At 49.4% G+C, this 20,959-nt stretch overlaps 1 protein-coding gene across 2 annotated transcripts; it reads left to right on the top strand.

Moving 5' to 3' along the window:
• The first annotated feature begins 3,008 nt into the window (after positions 1-3,008).
• On the top strand, positions 3,009-20,813 carry P4htm (prolyl 4-hydroxylase, transmembrane). Of its 2 annotated transcripts, XM_034484000.2 has the most exons (9): positions 3,009-3,488; positions 3,729-3,810; positions 15,433-15,623; positions 16,352-16,448; positions 17,337-17,499; positions 18,796-18,981; positions 19,607-19,697; positions 19,872-19,995; positions 20,387-20,813. In XM_034484000.2, exons 1-9 carry the CDS (start codon positions 3,132-3,134, stop codon positions 20,605-20,607), a joined length of 1,512 nt encoding a protein of 503 aa, XP_034339891.2. In that variant the 5' UTR covers positions 3,009-3,131; the 3' UTR covers positions 20,608-20,813. The 2 variants fall into 2 exon arrangements, 1 of the variants encoding a protein (XP_034339891.2); XR_013105692.1 differs by lacking the exons at positions 18,796-18,981; positions 19,607-19,697; positions 19,872-19,995; positions 20,387-20,813 and adding an exon at positions 17,161-17,258 and having other exon boundaries at positions 3,085-3,488; positions 17,337-17,475.
• Positions 20,814-20,959: the final 146 nt, after the last annotated feature.

Below are 20,959 nucleotides of genomic sequence, written 5' to 3'. Positions count from 1 at the left end.
CCCCTAGAAGTACCTTTAGTTCATGGCAGACATAGGATTGGTCACTAGGGGTTTTTTTTGTTTTATGTGTGTTGGTGTTTTGTATGCATGTGTACTGTGTCTCTATTATACACATACCTGCTACCTAAAAGGTATATGGGTGTTGGGAACCAACTCCCCCAGGTCCTCTGCAAGAGCAACAAGTACTGTTAATGCTGAGCCTTCTCTCCAGTCCCACTAGTGAATGCGTTTTCTGGGCAGCGAGGACCAGTTAAGATAGGGCCATCCTTGAAAATCATTCGGTATAGGGTAACGTGGTGTCTCTACTACTGGTTATCTTTACACATGATGTCCCTGGCAAGATGGTTCAGTGGTTAAAGGCATTTGTCTGACAGCTGAGGAAGAGTCTCAAGATCCTTGTGGCAGAAGGAGAAAAACTAACTCCTGCAGGTTGTCCCCTGACCTCCACACTCTTCCCGTAGCACAAACGTATGTGTGTGTGTATATATATATATATATATATATATATATATATATATATATATATACATTTAAATGTAAAAAATAAAATGCCTTTTTAGGGTCTGGAGAGATGGCTCATCAGTTCAGAACACTTGCTGTACTTGCATAAAACTGGGTTCAATTCCCAGCAGGCATATAATGGTTCACAGTTAACTGTAAATCCAGTTCCAGGAGATCCAGCACCCATTCCTGGCCTGCATAGGCGTTCATATGCTACACAGGTTTTTCTCAAATTTTTTTTTAATAAGGCTAGCTGAATATAGTACATACTAATATCCAAAAGTCACAGTATCTTTGGTAAAATGCCAGGTGTTGTAGTACATACACACCTATAATCCCAGAGCCAGGAAAGTTAAAATGATAATTCTATTAGTTGATATTAACAGTTGAAAAGTATAGTTTTAGAAATTGTTTGTTGTCCCTATTACACAAGAAACTGGCTCCTGACCTGAGTAAATACTGAAAACTACAGAGGGAAAACCCTGGAACCTGCTCTGGAATCAGGCCTGGAATTGGGGGGAGAACCTCTTGGCTCTGCCTCACATGTACTGGGGTTACAGGCGTGTTCTACTACACCCAACTAAGAAATCGGAATATTCCTAAGTGGTCAGTAGAGATTTGTCTGTTTAAATCATTAACTTTTTGAGGCAGGATCTGCCTTCACCTCCTAAATGCTGTGATTAACTACAGGTGCGTACCACCATGCTGATTCGAGACTAAAACATTGTAGCAGTAATTAACATTCCTTTGTGAATTAACTTTAGGCAGCTGGGGAGATGATTCAGTGGGTAAAGCTTGAGGTCAGAGTTCAGATCCCAGCATGTAGATAAGGCTGAGTAGGCTTGGCAGTCAGCCTGTAATCCCGGGACTGGGGAGGTGGCTCTAAGATCCTCAAAGCAAGTTAACTAGTCAGACCAGCTCAGTTGGTGAGCTCTGGGTTCAGGTGAGAAAGCCTGTTCAGTGAATATGGTGGAAAGTGAAGGAAGAAATGAGCCTTCAGCAGCCATGAACACACACGCGCACTAAAAATAAATTTAGGACAAGAGGCCATGTCCTTACTGCTTTTGCTTCTGTATAGGGACAACTAGTTGGGCCACTAGAGATCTCCGGTCCCACCTCTTATGAAGATGGATGACCATTGGTGCTAATTGTTCCATTGGACCCCTGCTTTTTTTTGGGGGGGGGGAGGAGGAGCTAAATCAACATTGCTACCTGTTCCCTTCCGACCCAGAAAACTCAGGTACCTATCATCTTGTGGGTTAGGAAGATTAACAAAGTACTCCTTGAAGTTGACTAGATTAGTTAATAAACTTCTGGCAGTTAGTGACTCTGAAAGAAGCCTGCCATTGAAGACTGCTGGAAAGAAGTGAGCCGTGATATAGTACCTTACTGCATTGGAAGAGTGGGGAGGGGTCAGCTGCACAGCTGAGGGTAGCCCAGCCTGAGAAGAGAGCAGAGTTCAAAATTGCCTTAGCTGCTGCTTTATAATTTGAGTTTTATTTTCTTCAGAGGCCAGAGTGTCCTGATTAGGGAAAAACCTTCCACCCTCCCTTTTCCTGTCCAGTAACTTTAAGGCAAGAGTGCACCAAACAGCACCTGCTTCATTTTGAGAGATACTGGGTGTATCTCAACCTGAGCACACTGGGCAGCTTCTTACCAAAGTTTGACTTGCAGGATTCCCTCGGTGGTCCAGACTGACCACAGAAGGGCCTTCAAGAATATCTACAAGGTCATGGGGGCAAGCTGCAAGAACATCTGGTGGCGCATGCCTAGTAATTCCAGCATTTGAGAAGTGGAGGCAGGAGAATAAACTTATCCTCCGCTCCTTTCGAGTTTGATGAGTCAGCCTGAACTATATGAGACCATGTCTAGGTTTTTTTTGGTTTGGTTTTTTATTTGTTTTGATGTTATTGTTAATTTTTTTTTATAAAAAAAAAAAAAAAAAACGGAAGCTAGAGAGAGACTCTTTGGTTAAGAACCCTAAAAGTTGTTAGTGGTCTTGAAGAACACACAGGTTCTAGTCCCAGCACCAACATGGTGACTTACAAACATCTGTAACTCCAGCTCCAACGCCCCTTCTGTCCTCAAACAGAGGCACGCATGGAGTGCACATACACATATACAGGCACTCCGTATACATAAGCTGTTTTAAATAAACCAAACTCGTGGGAGCTGCTCTATCATCTCATCATCGAGTGTACAGTCATTGGTCTCAGCAGCCCACTATGTCATAAGACGCTGCCTCCCATTTCTGTCACTCTCTCTCACCCAGGAGTGAGAAAATGCCCACTACACTTTTCTGGAAAGAGGGAAGGGGGCGTTTTCTCCCGAGAACCAAGAAACTACTAATGGCAATGGTGTCTGTCCTAACGGTGCTCCCCTGAAGTGCCTCCACATTCGCGGATGGCCTTCTGCGATGCAGTGTATACAGCTCCGGGAGCGACTAGCTGGGTGCGGGCGAGGTCCCAGGGTAAGGACCGATGGGTGCGGCTCCGTGTAGGCGCAGCATCCCGAAGCACCGTCTCCTAGTGACCGCGGTGCGCGCTGACTCCGCCGTCCTGGTCCCAGCGACTGCGCAGCGCGAGCACCCCCGCGGCCCCTCCCCTGGGCGCGCGCGCGACCTGGGCGCCATGGCGGCAGCGGTGGCGACCGTGCAGCGGCCTGAGGCTGAGACAGTCGAAGAGGCCTCGAATATTCAGTGGCCACTGCCACCGGAGCATCGCCCTTCCGTGACAGCGACCAGATCAGGTGATGGTGAAGAAGCACCGGTGCGGCCGCTGTGCAAGCCACGGGGCATCTGTTCCCGTGCCTACTTCTTGGTGCTGATGGTGTTCGTGCACCTGTACTTGGGCAATGTGCTGGCCCTGCTGCTCTTCGTGCACTACAGCAACGGGGACGAGAGCACAGACCCCGGGCCCCAGCGCCGCGAGCAGAGCCCCCAGCCAGTGCCAACCTTGGGTCCCCTCACCCGGCTGGAGGGCATCAAGGTAAGAACATCCTCTCCACCCCCCGCTTCCCGCCCCCGCGCTGAGCGAAGCTTCAAGCCTTGCCAAGCGGAGCCAGAAGGAACCGTGGCTCAGCTCTGGGCCACCACGCTGCCCCACGCATCACTGTGTGCGGGTCACGCGCGCGCTTACTTACTTTTCTACTATCGCGCCCTGACACGGGACTTTTCTTGAGCAGTGCGGACTGGCACACCAGCTGCCTGCTGTGTACTTTTCCTTTAGGTGGGATATGAGCGGAAAGTCCAGGTGGTCGCGGGCAGGGATCACTTCATCCGAACCCTCAGCCTCAAGCCATTGCTTTTCGGTAAGTCTGCAGGACACTTCTGGGAAGGGTCCGGGAAGGGGGGGGGGGGGGGCGGCGGCTGCAGCATCCACCCCGAGGCTTCTTTTGACCGTGTGTTTTCTATTTTGAACATGGCTGCTTTGCACAGGCGCTCTCTGAATCCAGAGGATTACTAAAGTAGAGAGAGCTCCCTTTTCCGGAACATGCCAGAAGTTCCCTTTCCACATTTCCCTCCCAGCCCCATGCTCCCCTCAGTGGACCCTTCTATCATAGGCTGGGCAGCATGACCCTGAGACAAAGGTTCAAACAGTTTATTGAAATTATCTTAGGACAGTCTGTGCTACTAATCTTTCACCTTCCAGAATCCAGGGCAAGGTGAGAAACTGATAACCAGGTGCCAGATGTCCTTGTCCTGGGGGCTTCTGGGGAGATCACTTTCCCAAAGCTACCCCTGTGGTCTGGTGAGACGCAGGTTGTCCATGTTGGAATGAACTGATAACCCTCAAAGCCAGCGGCTCCCAAGAGGGGCGCTATTCAAAGGCCCAGCAGCTTCTTGCTTCCAGTATTTGAGATTCCTAGGATTCTTGTCTTTCACCCTTCATGGGCAGAGCCTTTTAGGGTGACTCTTTGTAGCCGTATCACACACAACTCCTGTTTTCTGAGTTCTTATTAAATGTAAGGCTTCAAACACAAAAACATGGTGTTGTGAAGACCCCCAAAGTCCTCCAAAGACTACCAATGTCAACATAGTGAGGGCACTTGCCCAGGTTAAATTTCTGCAACCCTAGCTGTGCAGTGTTGGCACCTGCCTTTAATCCCAGCGGAGGCAGAGGCAAGTGGATCTCTGAGTTCAAGGCCAGCCTGGTCTACAGAGTGAGTTCCAGGACTACCAAGACCACACAGAGAAAACCTATATCAAAACAACAACAAAAACAAACAAAACAAAAACAAAATCTGTACAGACACATGGCCTTGGTGGTATGAATTAGCAGACCCAGGGCTGTCCTTGGCTGCTGGGGAAGGAACTTTGTAGAAAGTATTAAGAGGTCTCTGGGCTGGAGAGATGGCTGAGCAGATAAAGGTGCTATAACGCCTGACCATCTAAATTCAACCCCTGCGATCCCCATGGTGGAAAGCAAGAACCCACTCCCACAAGCTGTCCTCTGCCCTGGTCTCCAGTATCCCACTCTGCCCCAGTTCTGGAAGGTGACAGATTAGTAGCACAGACTGGCCAAAGAGAATTTCAACAAACGCTCTTAACCACTGAGCCAAATCTCCAGCTTCTTCTTTTTTAAAGAGGATCTGGGTCCCATTCCCAACATTCACAGGGAGGCTCAACACCTCCTCAAGCCACAGACACACATGTAGGCAAAACATTAGTAATACTATAACATAATAAACATGTCTTTAAAATTTTAAAAGAAGAAGCGGTCTGGGCAAAGCTGAAAGCATGCGTCTACTGTAGAGCTGAGAGGGCCCTGGCTGGCGCTCTGGATAAGAGCTATAAATAGCACCGTCCCATGTGTTCTGTTCTGAGAAGGGCCCTACAAGGCTGCGAACTGCTATCATCAATACTACTGTGATAACACAGAGCCTGTATCAGGTCCTAATTCAGGTATTGGAAACGGCTTTTTCTGAAGCTGACGTTGAATGAGGAAGAGACAGACATAAACAATTAGCTGGATGTGATACAGTAGTGAGCACAGAGGAGCAGAATTTTTCCCTGGGCTGAGACTTCTGGTAAAAGAAGTCCTTCTTCTGGGGGCCTTTCTGGGGGACAGTGAAGATCCAGCCTGGCAGCTCTCAAGGAAGGGAGATCCAGGCCTGTGAACAGACATGTTCAGGTGTTGGATTTTCTTTCATTAGCCGCCAGCTAGTTCCTGTTAGCTTAGGTGAGCTATCAGCCTAGAGCCCTCTGAATTTGCAGTTTGTCCTATAAAGAAGATAATTAAAGACCCAGATTTAAAGTCCCCAAGAGTAAATTACAAGAAACAGAAGAGTTGAAAGGATAGTAAACCTTCTGCTGGGGCCATCAAAATGGGTCCCAGTTTCTGCCAAAACTTTCAAAGGGTACAGCTAAGGCTCTCGGCAACATCAGGAATGCTGGGTAACTCCTGAATGTGGGAGGGAGAGGCAGGAGGATCCTGAGTTCGAGGCCAACCTGGGCTACACATATACAGCAAGTCTGTGCCTTGGCTACATGTCAGGAATGGATGTAAACAAGCAAAACAACACCAGGACAGACAGACAGACACTGGAGGCTGTGTGGCTTCCTTTAATCTCAGCACTGGGGGGGTGGGGGGGTGGGGGTGGAGCATAGAGTGCAGAGGCAGATACATCTCTAAGTTCAAGGCCAACATGGTCTAAAAATATAGTTCCAGGCTAGCCAAGGTTATCCGAAGTGACCAAGTCTCAAAATTAACCAATCAAACGAACAAAAACAAACAAACAAAAAACCAAGAGGCTGGAGAAGTTGTCAGTTAAGAGCACTTGCTTTTCTGCTTTTCTTGCAGAGGACCTGTCCCGGCACCCACATAGAAGCTCACGACTGGCTTTAACCCCTGTTCCCGAGAACCCAGCACATCTAGGGTATAGGCATCATACGTGGTGCACATCACACACACAGCCAACACACTCGCATAAAAATGTTTTAATTTATTTTTTTAAACCAAGCTTTAGGGGCTGGAGAGTTGACTCAGTGCTTAAGAGCACTGACTGCTCTTCCAGAGGTCCTGAGTTCAATTCCCAGCAACCACATGGTGGCTCACAACCATCTGTAATGGGATCTGACACCCTCTACTGGTGCATATGTACATACATAAATAAATCTTTAAAAAAGCATGGGGGAGGAACACACCCAGCTGGTAGTGCACTTGCCTATCTATCTAAAGAGGCCATAGGTTTAATCTTCAGCACCAAGCACAACCACACAGTAGGGATTGTAGTGCAGGCCTAGAATCCCAGCACTCAGCAAGAAGAAGAAAGAGGATCAGGAGTCTAAGGCCATCCTTAGCAAGCCTGAGGCCAGCCTGGGCTATGTAAGACTTCTGTGAGGCGCCGGGCGGTGGTGGTGCACGCCTTTAATCCCAGCACTTGGGAGGCAGAGGCAGGCGGATTTCTGAGTTCGAGGCCAGCCTGGTCTACAGAGTGAGTTCCAGGACAGCCAAGGCTACACAGAGAAACCCTGTCTCGAAAAACAAACAAACAAAAAAAAAATAAAATAAAAAAAAAAGACTTCTGTGAGGGGTTAAAGGTCTGGAGCTCAGACATGTATAGCATGTATAGCCCAAGCTTGCTCTCTGAGTCCTCATTCCCCCCCCCCAAACATTTACATTGCTTATTGATCAGTTGGTGGGAGATATCTCAGGTTTTATCATGGAAAGACCCAGGGCTTGCTGCTTGGCAAATGGACAGGGGCTAAGGAGGAAGATTTCAGGGATTCATTCATTCATAATTGCTAATCCCAGCACTTGGGAGGTGGAGGCAAGAGGAGGATTGGGAGTTCAAAGCCAGCCTGGGTGTTTTAGTTACTTCTCATTAGCTGTGAAGAGACACCATGACCAAGCCAACAGAGCAGAGTTTTATTGGGGCTTAAAAGTTTCAGAGGGTGAGTCCATGAGCGTCATGCTCAGGCTTGTGGCTGTAAGCAGGCATGGTGATGGAACAGGAACTGAAGCTTACAGCTGACCCACAGCCTCAGGGCAGAGAGCTAACTGGGAATTGGCCTGGGCTTTTGAAGTTTCAAAGCCCACCACCCCCAAAGACACACCTCCTATTCTTTTCCAAACAGTTCTATCACCTGGGGACCAATTATTTAAACAAGAACCTATGGAGGCCATTCTAATTCAAAGTGTCATCCTGGGCTACATAAAAAAGAGAAACCACAGGGCAAGCGGTCTAAAGCTGCAGAAAGCTAAGATAACGGGAGTTGGATGGTCCAAAAAACACTTCATACCTGGAAAGAGCAGAGTGTGCCTGTCTTCTGTACTTGCCTGTCTGCCATCCATTGGCCTGATGCCCACTGTCATCCTCAAGAGGCAGGCAGAGCTAGGAAGAATGCCTCGCTCTGAGCCTAACCCTGCTGCTCTTAGCTCCCAACCTATGACATAACAGATGCCCAAGGGATGTGAATGGAACAAGGTCCCCCCATTTCTGTGGAAGAAAAATTCTTCAGTGCAGAGAAGAGTCCACACAAGCTCTAGTCTCTCTCTCTCTCTCTCTCTCTCTCTCTCTCTCTCTCTCTCTCTCTCATCCTGCCTTTATTTTGCTTGTTTATATTTCATGATAATTAACTCAGACATGGACTTAGAACTTGCTATGTAGCCCAAGTTGGCCCTAAACTCAGGCTCCTCCTGCCTCTTCCTCCCATCTTTAGGGGTTACAGGCCTGTACAGAAACTGAATCTTTGTTGTTGTTTGAGACAGGGTAGTATTGGCTCTGCTAGAGCTTGCTATGTAGACATGCTTAAAACTCACAGCAATCCTCATGCCTCTGCCTCCAGAGTTCTGGGATGAAAAGCAGGCACCACAATACCCCAGGCTGGAGAGATGGCCCAGTGGTTAAGAGCACTGACTGCTCTTCCAGAGGTCCTGAGTTCAATTCCCAGCAACCACATGGTGGCTCCCAACCATCTGTAATGGGATCTGGGTCTCTCTTCTGGCATGGAGGTGGACATGCAGATAGAGCACTCATATATATAAAACAAGTAAATAGATATATTTTTAAGAATAGCATGCACCACTACACCATGCTGGGAACAAACAATTCTGAGTGGTCATCACCGCCTTGGGGATGTTGCTTTCCTATAGTGGCTCTGTTTTATCTTAACTGGCCCCTCCTCTTCTGCTTTTTGGGGTAGGGTCTTCTTGGGTAGCCCTAGCTTCTAGCTAGTTACTGGCTTGTAACTGATGGTCCTCCTGTCTATGTATCCGATGCTGGAGAATCACAGGTGTATGACACCATGCTTTTTTCCGGGGTTGAGGAGTGGGATTTTTTAAAATTAACATAATCTCTCACATTATAGCTCAGGCTGCCTCGGATCGGAACTCTCTATGAACTCATGATAGTTCTCTCGCTTCCCCTCCCAAAAGCTGGAATTTCGGACATGAGCCACCATGTCTAACATGTATGTGTGGACATGCACAGGTGTATGCATATATGTACAGAGGCTACAGGTCAATACCACATGTCAATTTTTTTTATTTTATTTTTTTTATTTTTTGGTTTTTCGAGACAGGGTTTTTCTGTGTAGTCCTGGATGTCCTGGAACTCACTCTGTAGACCAGGCTGGCCTCAAACTCAGAAATCCGCCTGCCTCTGCCTCCCAAGTGCTGGGATTAAAGGCGTGCACCACCACTGCCCGGCCACATATCAATTTTTATTTATTATTATTATATATGTGTATGGACATGGATCAAGGCACACACACCAGAACATGCCTGTGGAGGGCAGAAGATGACTTTCTGGTGTCAGTTCTCTCTTTCACTATGGATTCCAGGCATTGAACTCGGGTTTGTGGTGGGTGTGTTTACCCACTAAGCTGTCTCACCCACATCTTCGCCTTGGTTTTTAAGACACAGTCTCACACTAAACCCGTAACTCACTAATTAAGCTTGGATGGCCAGTGGACACCTAGGGTCATCCTTGGCTAGATTTTTACTTGGGTGCTGGAGTTCCAAACAGAGGTCCTAAGCCGTGCAAAGTTTGCAGGCCTTTTATCCCAGCAACTGGAAGCAGAGGCAGGTGGACCCGAAGCTGCATAGTAAGATCCTGTCTCAAGATAAATGAATGCAAGTCAGGTCCGGCCCTCATGCTTGCTAGGCAGGAGCTAACTGTGCTGTCACCCAGCCTCAGGTTATCTTTCCTTAGGGAGTTCTTGCTCTGTGCTCCAGTCCTACCTGCACGTTAGTGATCTTTGGAGCCAGTGAGATGGTGCGGATGATTAAGATCACGTGCTGCTCTTCCAGAGGACCCAGGTTCCGTGCAGCTCATAACCTATCTATAATTTCAGTGCCAGGGGATCTGACACCTTCTTCTAGCCTTTGAAGCCACCAATTGTGCCCATGTGTGGACAGACACAATGGCAAAACGCCCATATAATGTAAAATAAATAACATTCTTTTCAATTTGGCAGTTTTCCTGCCTTAGTCTTCTGAGCGCTTGGGGTCCCCTGCGTATGCTACCAGACCTGGTAGAAATTCTAGCCCCTGTCCTTGGCACCGTGGAGAGCTAGCCACAGGATTTGATAGTCTCAGCTTTACACATAAATTGTAGTTACCAACAGGTGGCTCCCTGCACCTTCCTGCTAATACTTCCTGTATGCAGTCCTGGAAGAGCTCGTTCACATGACATCCAAGAACAGCCATGTTACATGGTGAACATCAACTCTGGTGAGGGTAGGGACCGCAAGTTCAACAACTCTGGTCTCGAGTCCAAATCACAGTGACCCTAGGCAGAGTATGTACGGTGGTAGCGGTCTGGTCTGCCCTTCCCTGCAGAAGGGCTCATGGAGCTAAAGGACTAGCTACATTGTCTCTAGGAGTGCTCTCTCCGTCCTCTGCACATAGCTAATTAAGATGCTGTGTTCTGACTTTGAAGCAGGCTCCAGGGAAGCCATTCTCCTTACAGAGTTCCTGTTTGTTGAAAATCTCACGAAGCCAGGAACTCTGTAGAGCCAGGGATGACTCTGATTTCCTGATCCTCCTGCCTCTACCCTCCATGTGCTGGCTTGGCAGGTGCCCACCACCACTCCCAGTTTGTCGTTAGTTATTTGTTTGTTTCTATTGATGTTTTAGTGGCACCACACTACCCTAAAGAAATATGGTTTTTATTCTGTTCGGGCATAGAATATAGATATCTCTCTTACATATGTCATGGTTTGCACACATGTTTATAATTCGTAAACTGGGGGTGGGGGCAGAAACTGGAGAGATGGCTCAGTGGGAGACTGCTTGCCAGGGAAGTTCACAGAACCCACGTAAAAGCTGGGCACACTATGACACACCTGTAGTTTTGGTATTCTGATGACAAGATGAGAGGTAGAGACGGGAGAATCCCGGACTTGCAGGCCCCTAACCTATTGGCACATGCCAACAACCAAAAAAGAGGCCCATCTTACACAAGCCGGAAGGCAAGGACAGATGCCTGAGTTTGTCCTTGGGTTCTGGCCGCCATATTCATACATACCCACTCTTACACGGGCACCCACCCCCACACATAGCATGTAAAGGGCACCACATACTCAGAACTCTCCAGAGTCACTAGAACAGAACATGTCCAGGACACCTTGGATGAAACTGCAAGTCATGGTCCCTATTACAGCTGCCATGATGCACAGTGGGGGAAGTGACGAAAGAATAAGGATTCAGGCCAGCTGCCCAGCCTCTACCTGTGTACCCTCCACAGCAGCCTATTATTGGGGTCTCCTCCCCAGCCCAAGGCTAATTTACGTGATCCCCACAGGACTGATTTGAAAGGGGTGTGGTTTGACTATGACATTGAATATAGGGGAGACATTATGCCAAGACCCACTCTGGGCACTCTGGGTGGGAGGTCTTGACATCTGCTGTGACACAGATAGTAGCCCACAGGGAAGTCTCTATGGTGGATCATTCTCTAGGAAAGCCACAGCAGGCTATGAAAGCCACACAGCTGGCTTACAAGGCTTGTCACTGGCTGCAACATGTTAATGACTCTGTGGTGTGGGAGAAGCGGGGTGATCAAGTGGAGCCTTTTGTGCTCCTAGCACTGCCTGGTAACAAGGAATACTCTGTGGTTGCTGGGCAACAACACTGTGGTCACCTAGCAACAGCTCTGCAGCCTGGCTTACTGCTTGGGCCACATCTCATACCTCAGCCCTTCCCCCCTTTATCTCCTGCCTCCTCCCGCTAACCCAGGCTTCTTTCCAGCCTTCCAGTGCACCTCCCCCACCAGCTTCTTAGTCATCCCCATCCAGAGAGGGCTAAGGGAGGGCCCTACACCCTGGATCTTCGCCTCCAACCTAGATGGAGCATGCAGCCCACCCCCAACGCCCAGCACCCCCTCCCGTACTGAAAGCTCTTTGACACCGAAGCCTCTGGCACAGTGTCCTGCGTCCTGGCCTTTGAGTTCTGAAAGAACTCCATTCTCAATGTTACTGATAATCCAGAGGGGCTTGCTCTGCCCAGAGGGAGCCGTTCAGAGGCGAAGTTAAGTTGGGATGGAACAATCCGCCTTGTGACCTTTGGGCTTCATCTTTTGCCAGCATCCTTTGGGCAGACAGAGCTTCCACGATTTACTGGAATGGCGTCCGGGTCTATTCCAAAGTTGCATACCTCTTGTCCTATCTTGATATTCAAGAGACTTTGATAGTTTCTGGTAACAGACCAAGACCCCAAATGCACAGGGGTCTCTGTCCCAGGGTACTTGCTTCCTTCTGCCAGGAACACTAACAAAAACAAATCTTCATTTCTTCCCTTCCCCACACCAACACCCAATACTGATGGATAACTGAAAGGATTAGTGAGGCCTGGGCTTCCAGAGCAGGGCCTGGCTGGGGGACCACACCCTACCTACTCTGCACCTGGGAGCCTCTGCCCCTTTTCTCAAAGCACTCATGGGAGGAGGATGTAAAGAGGGAGCAGAGGAAGACTCACAGGGCATTGGGTGGGATCCCTTGGGCAAGGTGAGGCAACAGGTAATCTCCTATTGAATCTGCTGTCATGGGCTGGGTCAGATACATCTCAGGGTGTCCAGTGTCATGGTATATCAAATCCCTCTATCCTTCTCTCTCTTTTTTTTTTTTTTTTTTTAACTTCTCTTGGTCTTAATGAGCTGAGGTTAAAAGCTTTTAAGGGCTGTGCCCACCCAGAAAGTTCTGAGGGTTTTTTGCAAAACTCTCAGGTCCCTGCACCTGCTAGTTAGGCCTCGACTTACTGACTTAGCTGTTTGCTTATTCTGTTTGGTTTTGTCTGAGACATGGTCTCTTGTAGCTCAGGCTAGCACTGAACTTGCTATGTGGCAGAAGGTGATCTTGAACTTCTGACCCTCCTCCAGCTCCCAAGTACTGGGATTGCAGGTGTGTCTCACCACACCCAGTTTTATGTGGTGCTTGGGACCAAATCCAGGGGTTTATCATCAAGGGGGTTGGGCAGGGGCTAGAATTATCTCCACTGGACTTGCAGATTCCTGGTACTTAATAAAGAAATCCAGGCTCCCGGCCTGTGTTGTCTTTCTCCAGTCCCCACCCCACCCCCCCCCCTTTTTTTTTTTTTTTTTTTTTTGGTTTTTTTTTTTTGGTTTTTTTTTTTTTTGTTTGTTTGTTTGGTTTTTTGGTTTTTTCGAGACAGGGTTTCTCTATATAGCCTTGGCTGTCCTGGAACTCACTTGGTAGACCAGGCTGGCCTCGAACTCAGAAATCTGCCTGTCTCTGCCTCCCAAGTGCTGGGATTAAAGGCGTGCGCCACCACCGCCCAGCTTTTTTTTTTTTGGTTTTTTGAGACAAGGTTTCTCCGTGTAGCCCTGGCTGTCCTGGAACTCACTCTGTAGACCAGGCTGGCCTAGAACTCAGAAATCCACCTGCCTCTGCCTCCCAAGTGCTGGGATTAAAGGTGTGTGTGCGCCACCACCGCCTGGCCCCTCCCCCCTTTTTTTTCTTTTCTATTTTAAGTTCTCTGTCTTTAGCAACCAAGAGATGAAAACTGATAAGCAACTGAGCCTGGCCTATTGTTCAGCTGTGTACCCAGAATCTGCTCACACCCTTTTAGGGTCCTGCAGGTTAGATGGGGGTCTTTATCCTGTTCTATCTTCACTGTTACCACATCTGGGGCCCCAACACCTACCCTTGGAAGCTAACTTTGATCTCCAATCTGGTTCTGGGTATAACATCTGGGCAGCCCTGGACAAAGCACTGATCTTTCTGTGTTTGGGGTTCTTCACGCACTGGAGAGGTAACAGGGCCTGGCTGAGGAGATTACAGAGCTGTCAGGAATGCAGGGATGCTTAGAGCTGTGCTCGCCGTTGGCAGAGTGTGATGGGCTGTGGTCATTATTAAAAATGGCTCCCATCATGCTACAGGGCCAGTCTTCTTGGCAGCACTGCTGTGTCATCTTAGAAGCATGACAGAGAAACGGCAAACTACTCTGCAAAGTACAGCCTTTTTCTCCGCTCACGTCTTGTCTCTCAATGGTGTCCTTTTCTTTCTTTCTTTTTTCAAGTTATGGAGGTGGGGGGCAGAAAGCATCTGGGCTATGAGATGTAGCTGTTCACATTTGAGGCTCAGGGTCTAGCTCCTTCAAACCACCTGCCAGCGGTGGCTGGTGTGTGGACAAGTAGACACAGAGCAAAGTCCTAGAGCCAACAGTCTTTACTCAAGGTATGAAGCGTCCTAAGTGGTACTCACTGACTACTCAGTACCAATACTTGAACAGAATAAGAGTAAGGCCCTTCAGTCTGCCCAGAGCAGTGGTTCTCAACCTGTGGGTTGTGACCCCTCTGAATATCAGATAATGAACATTACAATTCAGAACAGTAGTGAACAAAAAACAATTATAAAGTAGCAAAAATAAAATTATGTCTGGGGACCACTACAACAGGATGAACTGTATTAAAGGGAGGTACCATCAGAGAGGCTGGGGACCACTGCTCTAAAAGATGGTAAAAGGAAAACTGAAAGCAAGATCCAGCCACGATCCCTCTGTCTGATCTTTAAATATAAATGCAGCCAGTGTCGAGGCACAAGCCTTTAGTCCAGGTGCTTGGAAGGAAGAGACAGGCAGAGACCAGCCTGGTCATCAGAGCAAGTTCCAAGCTAGCTAGGGCTATATAGTGTGACTATGTCTCAACCCTCTCCCCGCCATAAACACACACACACACACACACACACACACACACACACACACACAAGCTGAGTATGGTGATACACATCTGTAATCCTAGCACTTAGGAGACCAAGGTTGAAGGACCAGGATAGTTCAAGGATATCCTCGGCTACATAGCAAGGCTGAGGTCATCTGGACTCTGTGAGACACTGTCTCAAACACAATAGCAACAACAGAGTTGTCTGGGAGTTGGAGTGTACCTCAGTGGTAGAGCATTTTTCTAATATGTGCAAGGCCCTGGCTTCAATCCCCAGCACTGTCAGAAAAGGAAAAAAAAAAAGACGCCACCCCTCTGCTGTTCAAGTTCACCTTGTGGCCTTCAGTTTGATGCAGAGGCGGTAGATCATCGCTAGCTAGGGCGAGCTCACCCCCGTGAGCACCCTCCCTCCTTGAAAGTGTATATTGTTACTGATGAGACAGGACAAACACTTATCCCAAACACTGGTACAAACCTCGGAAGGCAACTCAACCTTAATACACAGTCCTGCCAGGTGCCCACACCCTCAATTCCAGCACTCAAGAGGCAGAGATGGGTGGATCTCTATGAGTTTGAGGCCAGCCTGGTCTACAGAGCAAATTCTAGGCCAGCTAGGATTATACAGTAAGACCCTGTTCTCAAAAACAAAGTCCAGAGTGGATGGAAATGGAAAAACACAAAGTCCTCCAGCTCTGGTGGCCACTCAGGGACAGAAAATACCTAAGAATCTTGTAGGAGTAGGGGGAGTACTTGGTGCCCAGTGGCCCAGCTCAGTCGTCAGCATCACCTACACACTCCCTCTTCTGCTAGAAATCCCAGGCTTCCTGAGTGACGAGGAGTGTCGGCTTATCATCCACCTGGCACAGATGAAAGGGTTACAGCGAAGCCAGATCCTGCCCACTGAAGAGTATGAGGAAGCTATGAGCAGCATGCAGGTCAGCCAGCTGGACCTCTTCCAGCTGTTGGATCAGAACCATGATGGTCGCCTGCAGCTCCGAGAGGTTAGGACCCTGGGGTGTGGGTGGGTATTGGAGGTGATACCTGAAATTACCATTCTAGTTGCCATGCGACTTGACTAGCTCAGCCCTGGCCTCTGCAGTCAAATGCTACCCCAGGCTTGCTTGGACATGCTCCGGTCCATTCTACTTTCTCCTCTGACAGTCCCTTACTGCCCCAGAGACTCCAGAGGATGGCAAGAAAGTCCCTTTCACAGGGAAGACTGTTATCACTAGGTTTTGTTTTTAGTAGTGTACCTTCTGTGGGCTGAGTTTCTTGCTGCCATGTCAAAGGTGACAATGAAGTAAGGTCCCACCAGCCCCCATCTTTCTCTCCCACACCCTCACATAAGGGCTTCTGAGAGAAGGTGTAGTTCATGTCTCACACTGGGCCTGCTTTTCCTGACAGTGGTGGTAGTAAGGTCCCAGCCACATGTCCCCCTGGTTCCTGCCCTCATCATAGCCAGGTCTTTGCCTTTCCCTTATCTGAAGTGTCCAAGGATGACAGGGGCCTGTTTTCATTCTGCCTTTAGCAGGTCTGGGAATGGACATGGCCCCCTACCACCACCACATGTATACCTCCTTTCTGGCTTCCTTCATGGCTATCACTGAGACAGAACCTTGGCGTTCCTGTGTCTTCTTCACTCATGCCCTGGCCCTGAAACCTTTAGCTCTACAGCAAGACTCATGCCTTGTCTGTTTTGGTGATACTGAAGGGCCTTCCTGTGCTTTAGGTCCTGGCCCAGACTCGACTGGGAAACGGACGGTGGATGACTCCAGAGAACATTCAGGAGATGTACTCTGCGATCAAGGCAGACCCTGATGGTGACGGTGAGCTCACACCTTCCACTGTTCTGTGCTTGTGAGCTGTCTCCTCCCAGGAGCATGCGTGCCCTGGAAAGTGCGGGCCCTTCCCCTGCAGCAGGCAGCTTCCACGCCCAGCTTTGAAAGTGCACGGACATAGGGAGGTGAGGATCTAGGTTTCTATTGAATGTAGAGTGAAAATTCAGCTGGAGCCTGTGGCTGGATGGCTTTACATCCCTTTAATATGATGTCAGGCTCATGACATTCACTTTGAGTAGAAACTGGGCCATAGGATAGAAGAATTACAGCAAAGCCACCCATTCCTCCAGAGCCCCAGAGGGATACCCCTGCTTAGTGGTTTGAACAGAGGAGTCTTCTCCTCTGTGAGGTGGTCAGGATTATTTTTTCCCCTAGGGTAACTGGTATTGTAGGAAGAAGGGCTGGCCAACAGGGTTGCTCCCAGGATGGGACTTGAGAGAACTGGGTACTGGTCCTGCTTTCACACTATAGTGTGAATGGCCCTGGGGGAGACTCAGCATAGGCTGTTCTCTCTCCTCACACTCTATAGGTTGGAACATAGCTCACACCACTACAGGGCAGGTGGCAGAGCCTGCAGAGCCTAGGGCCATCTTGGTCATGTGGCCCAAGTGTCCCATGGAGACCCTGCTCTGGCTGTCTGGGTTTTCGGGACCAAATCAAGGTTTAAACAGAAAACAAACTTCTCTGGGTCTTCCCTCAGGGCCCGATGTGACAGAAACCAGGTTCATCTGACCCGAGTCCAGGTGGGGACACATGGCCCCCCAGTGCCTGAGGCCAGGGGCTGCCGCTACCTTTGGGGTAGGTAGGGAGGTGCTGCCTGCCACTGTGCTCGCTCCACATTGGCCTGACAGGCACTGATGAGGGCGCTCTGCGCAGGCGTGCTGAGTCTGCAGGAATTTTCCAACATGGACCTCCGAGACTTCCACAAGTACATGAGGAGCCATAAGGCCGAGTCCAACGAGCTGGTGAGGAACAGCCACCACACGTGGCTCCACCAGGGTGAGGGAGCCCATCACGTCATGCGTGCTATCCGCCAGAGGTGAGCACCTGAGATCATTCTTCCTGGGGCAGGGTTCCCACACACGTCCTTTGCCGGAGCCAAAGGGATGGAACTGATGAACTAATCTGGGATTGAATTTCAATTGTTAAGGCAGGAATGAGAAACCCTGAAAAACAGGCAGCTACTGAAGGTACATTAGTTTGGTTGTGGGCAAACAATCTGTATTAGAAATAAATCAAGCCTTGCGTGGCGCACACCCTTAGTCCCAGCACTCAGAAGGCAGAGGCAGGTGGATTTCTATGAGTTTGAGGCCAGCCTGGTCTACAAAGCAAGTCCAGTACTGCCAGGGCTATAGAGAGAAACCTTGTCTGAAAAAAAAAAGCAATCAATCAAATATTTATTTTCTGTTAATTAGAAAAACAAGGACTTATTTTTGATCAGAGAATCCCTGTGCCTTGAACAGATAGCTTCACGAGCCAGGGTAATACCTCACACCGGTCATCCTGCAGTCTGTAGCTAAGGCCTGGACTGGGGAGTGAAACTGTCTCAGAAAACCTGGAAAGATGAGGACATGGCTTGGTTGGTCAAGAGCTTGCCTAACATGTAAAAAGCAAGATGTGATTGATCACCACACTGCAGAAACCCAGGTCTTGCTGCGCATAGCTCCAATCCCAGAACTTGGGAGGCAGAGACTGAAGCGTCAGGAGTTTAAGATTGTCCTAGGTTACAGAGTTCCAGACCGACACGGGGCTACCTCAGACCCTATCTAAAAAAATGACAGAAAGAACAACAACAACAACAAAAAAAAAACAAAAGCAGAGGTTTTTAAATAAACAATTTTATTCTAGAGAGGAGAGTCTCAATTCTCCTCCTCGTCCCCCTGAGTATACGGCCATCTTGTTGTCTCTATTAATTGGGTACCTCTGAGTCTGGTAGCCTAGGATATAGAGGTCATCACTACCACCACAGATCCAATTCTTTGTGATCCTTCTGCCCCCCCCCCCCGTGTGTGTGTGTGTATGTGTGTGCGTGTGTAAGGTCTCATGAATCCCAGACTCACCTCAAACTTGCTATCTGCTTCTACCTCTGAGTCCCAAGTACTGGGGTTACAGGCGCACACCACATCAGTTTCTGTGCTAGGATTGAATCTAAGGCCTTGAACATGTTAGGCAAGCCCACTACAATTAAATGACATTCCCAGCTCAGCCTTCCTGCTCTTAGAAATCAAGCATGGTTCATGGGCTTTCCAGGGGAGGTGGCCAGGGGTAAAGCTTGTGTCTGGCCCAGGACCCACCTTGGTCAGCTCCTTTAGGTAGCCATCCTGCTGCCTACCAGGGTGCTGCGTCTCACCCGCCTCTCGCCGGAGATTGTGGAGCTGAGTGAGCCACTACAGGTCGTTCGATATGGTGAGGGAGGCCACTACCATGCCCATGTGGACAGCGGACCTGTGTACCCAGAGACCATCTGCTCCCATACCAAGCTGGTAGCCAATGAATCTGTACCCTTCGAGACCTCCTGTCGGCAAGTACCTCCCATGGCGGGGTGGCTTCAATTCCCAGACCGGGCACCTTGAGGATAGGTATAACCTGGTATGGGGCCAAGAATACACTGGGCCATCCTGGTCAGCTATGCCCCTGCCTTTCCCCCAAGTCTCTCCTTCATGGACTAACAGGAAAGTGGTTGCTCCTGGCCAGGTCATTGTATCTATTCAAATCTAGATACAGATCTAAAACAGATCCAGATATCCACAGATACTGATACTCGTCCCTGTAAGCACTGACCGTGACTTCATTGCTGGAAGTCTCTGCCTCAGCCCCTGCATCCGTTTCTACAGTTGTGTCCTCCTGCCTGGACAAAGTTAAGTTTTCTCATGGCTTTCTGGATCAGTCCTTCCAGTCTCCAGGAGACTTTACGTGATATTTCAGCTTCTACAAGCTTACGTTTCCTGGCCAGGTCTTTAGTTTAAGGTCACAAACTTACCTAAGAGCACTGTGATCTTGGCCACATAAGGAGAGAGGCTCTGTAGGGAAAAGGGCTAGAGAGGTCTTAGCCATCCTAGCCTGATGCTGTGGCCCCTGGGTATCCTGCCCTGCAAGTGGGCCTATCCACAGTTGGAGATCCGCTCAGTAGTCCCCCTGCCTTACAGCTACATGACAGTGCTGTTTTATTTGAACAATGTCACCGGTGGGGGCGAGACCGTCTTCCCTGTGGCAGACAACAGGACCTATGATGAAATGGTAAGAGCCAACGGGCTGTTCTATTACTCTTGGGCTGGTAGAGCCTTGGGCAAGTGTGTCCACACCCTTCCAGGCCCTGGATGAGGGCACATCTGTTTTCCCTCCAGCCAACTTTGGCTGCCTGCTCATGCAATGGCAGGCAGTCCAAAAACCTCATCACCTTGTTGCCCACAGAGTCTGATTCAGGATAATGTTGATCTCCGAGACACGCGAAGGCACTGCGACAAGGGCAACCTTCGTGTCAAGCCCCAGCAAGGAACTGCAGTCTTTTGGTACAACTACCTTCCTGATGGGCAAGGTGAGGGCTTACTTATGGCCAGGTCTTGGGCTTGTCTGAGGGAACTCAGCTCTCCCTTCTGCTACCCTGGAGGGCTGTTTCTGTCTGCTATAACCAGTGAGTTCAAATCATAGTAGCAGTAGTACTAGATATCTTAGGTTATCTCCGCCCATCTTCCTTATGCACCAGCCTTCCTGCTGTCTGGGGCAGGGAAACTTCTCTCCACAACCCAGGCTGGAAAGAACTATGGCCAGGCTCAGAAGCAAGGAAGCTTGGTTTTAGAGGGCCTACTAGTATGTTGACCATGCCTTAGTGGGTGAGATGCCAAGTCCTTCCATGGGGATTAGATGTTTGCACAGCTCCGGGGTTTCCCCCTAACTTGTCCTTTGTTCATGTCACCTTCTTATCCCAGGCTGGGTGGGTGAAGTGGATGACTACTCGTTGCATGGGGGCTGCCTGGTCACCCGCGGCACCAAATGGATCGCCAACAACTGGATCAATGTGGACCCTAGCCGGGCACGACAAGCCTTGTTCCAGCAGGAGATGGCTCGCCTGGCTCGGGAAGGTGGCACTGACTCGCAGCCCGAGTGGGCCTTGGACCGGGCCTATAGTGATGCCCGTGTGGAGCTCTGACGCGATGCCCTAATGAGAATCACCCGCTGCCCAACGTCAAAGACCCTGCAGGTCCTCTGCCCTATTGCAGACTGAAGTTCTGGCTGACCTCTTGCCCTACCCCTCCCTGCCTGCAGCCGCGATGAAAGGCGCAGTTCCCACATTCACATTATTTATTGGTGTACAGCCTCCATGCTGCTCCGTTAAATAAAACTACAGGGCTTCCAGCCAGGGGCCGGCGAGTAAAGCGCCCGCTTGGGGGAGGGGAGGCCCGCCGCCCCTCCCCGCTAGTCTCACGTGGGGGGGAAGGGTGACTCTCTGATCGGGCCAATCAGGAGCGGGATCGCGTGTGGCACAGGGTCGTCATTGGACG

The sequence above is a fragment of the Arvicanthis niloticus genome, chromosome 21 (genome assembly GCF_011762505.2).
Source record: "Arvicanthis niloticus isolate mArvNil1 chromosome 21, mArvNil1.pat.X, whole genome shotgun sequence".
Taxonomy (NCBI): domain Eukaryota; kingdom Metazoa; phylum Chordata; class Mammalia; order Rodentia; family Muridae; genus Arvicanthis; species Arvicanthis niloticus.
The sequence above is the reverse complement of the archived record's forward strand: the minus strand, read 5'-3'. Positions and strand labels throughout refer to the sequence as shown.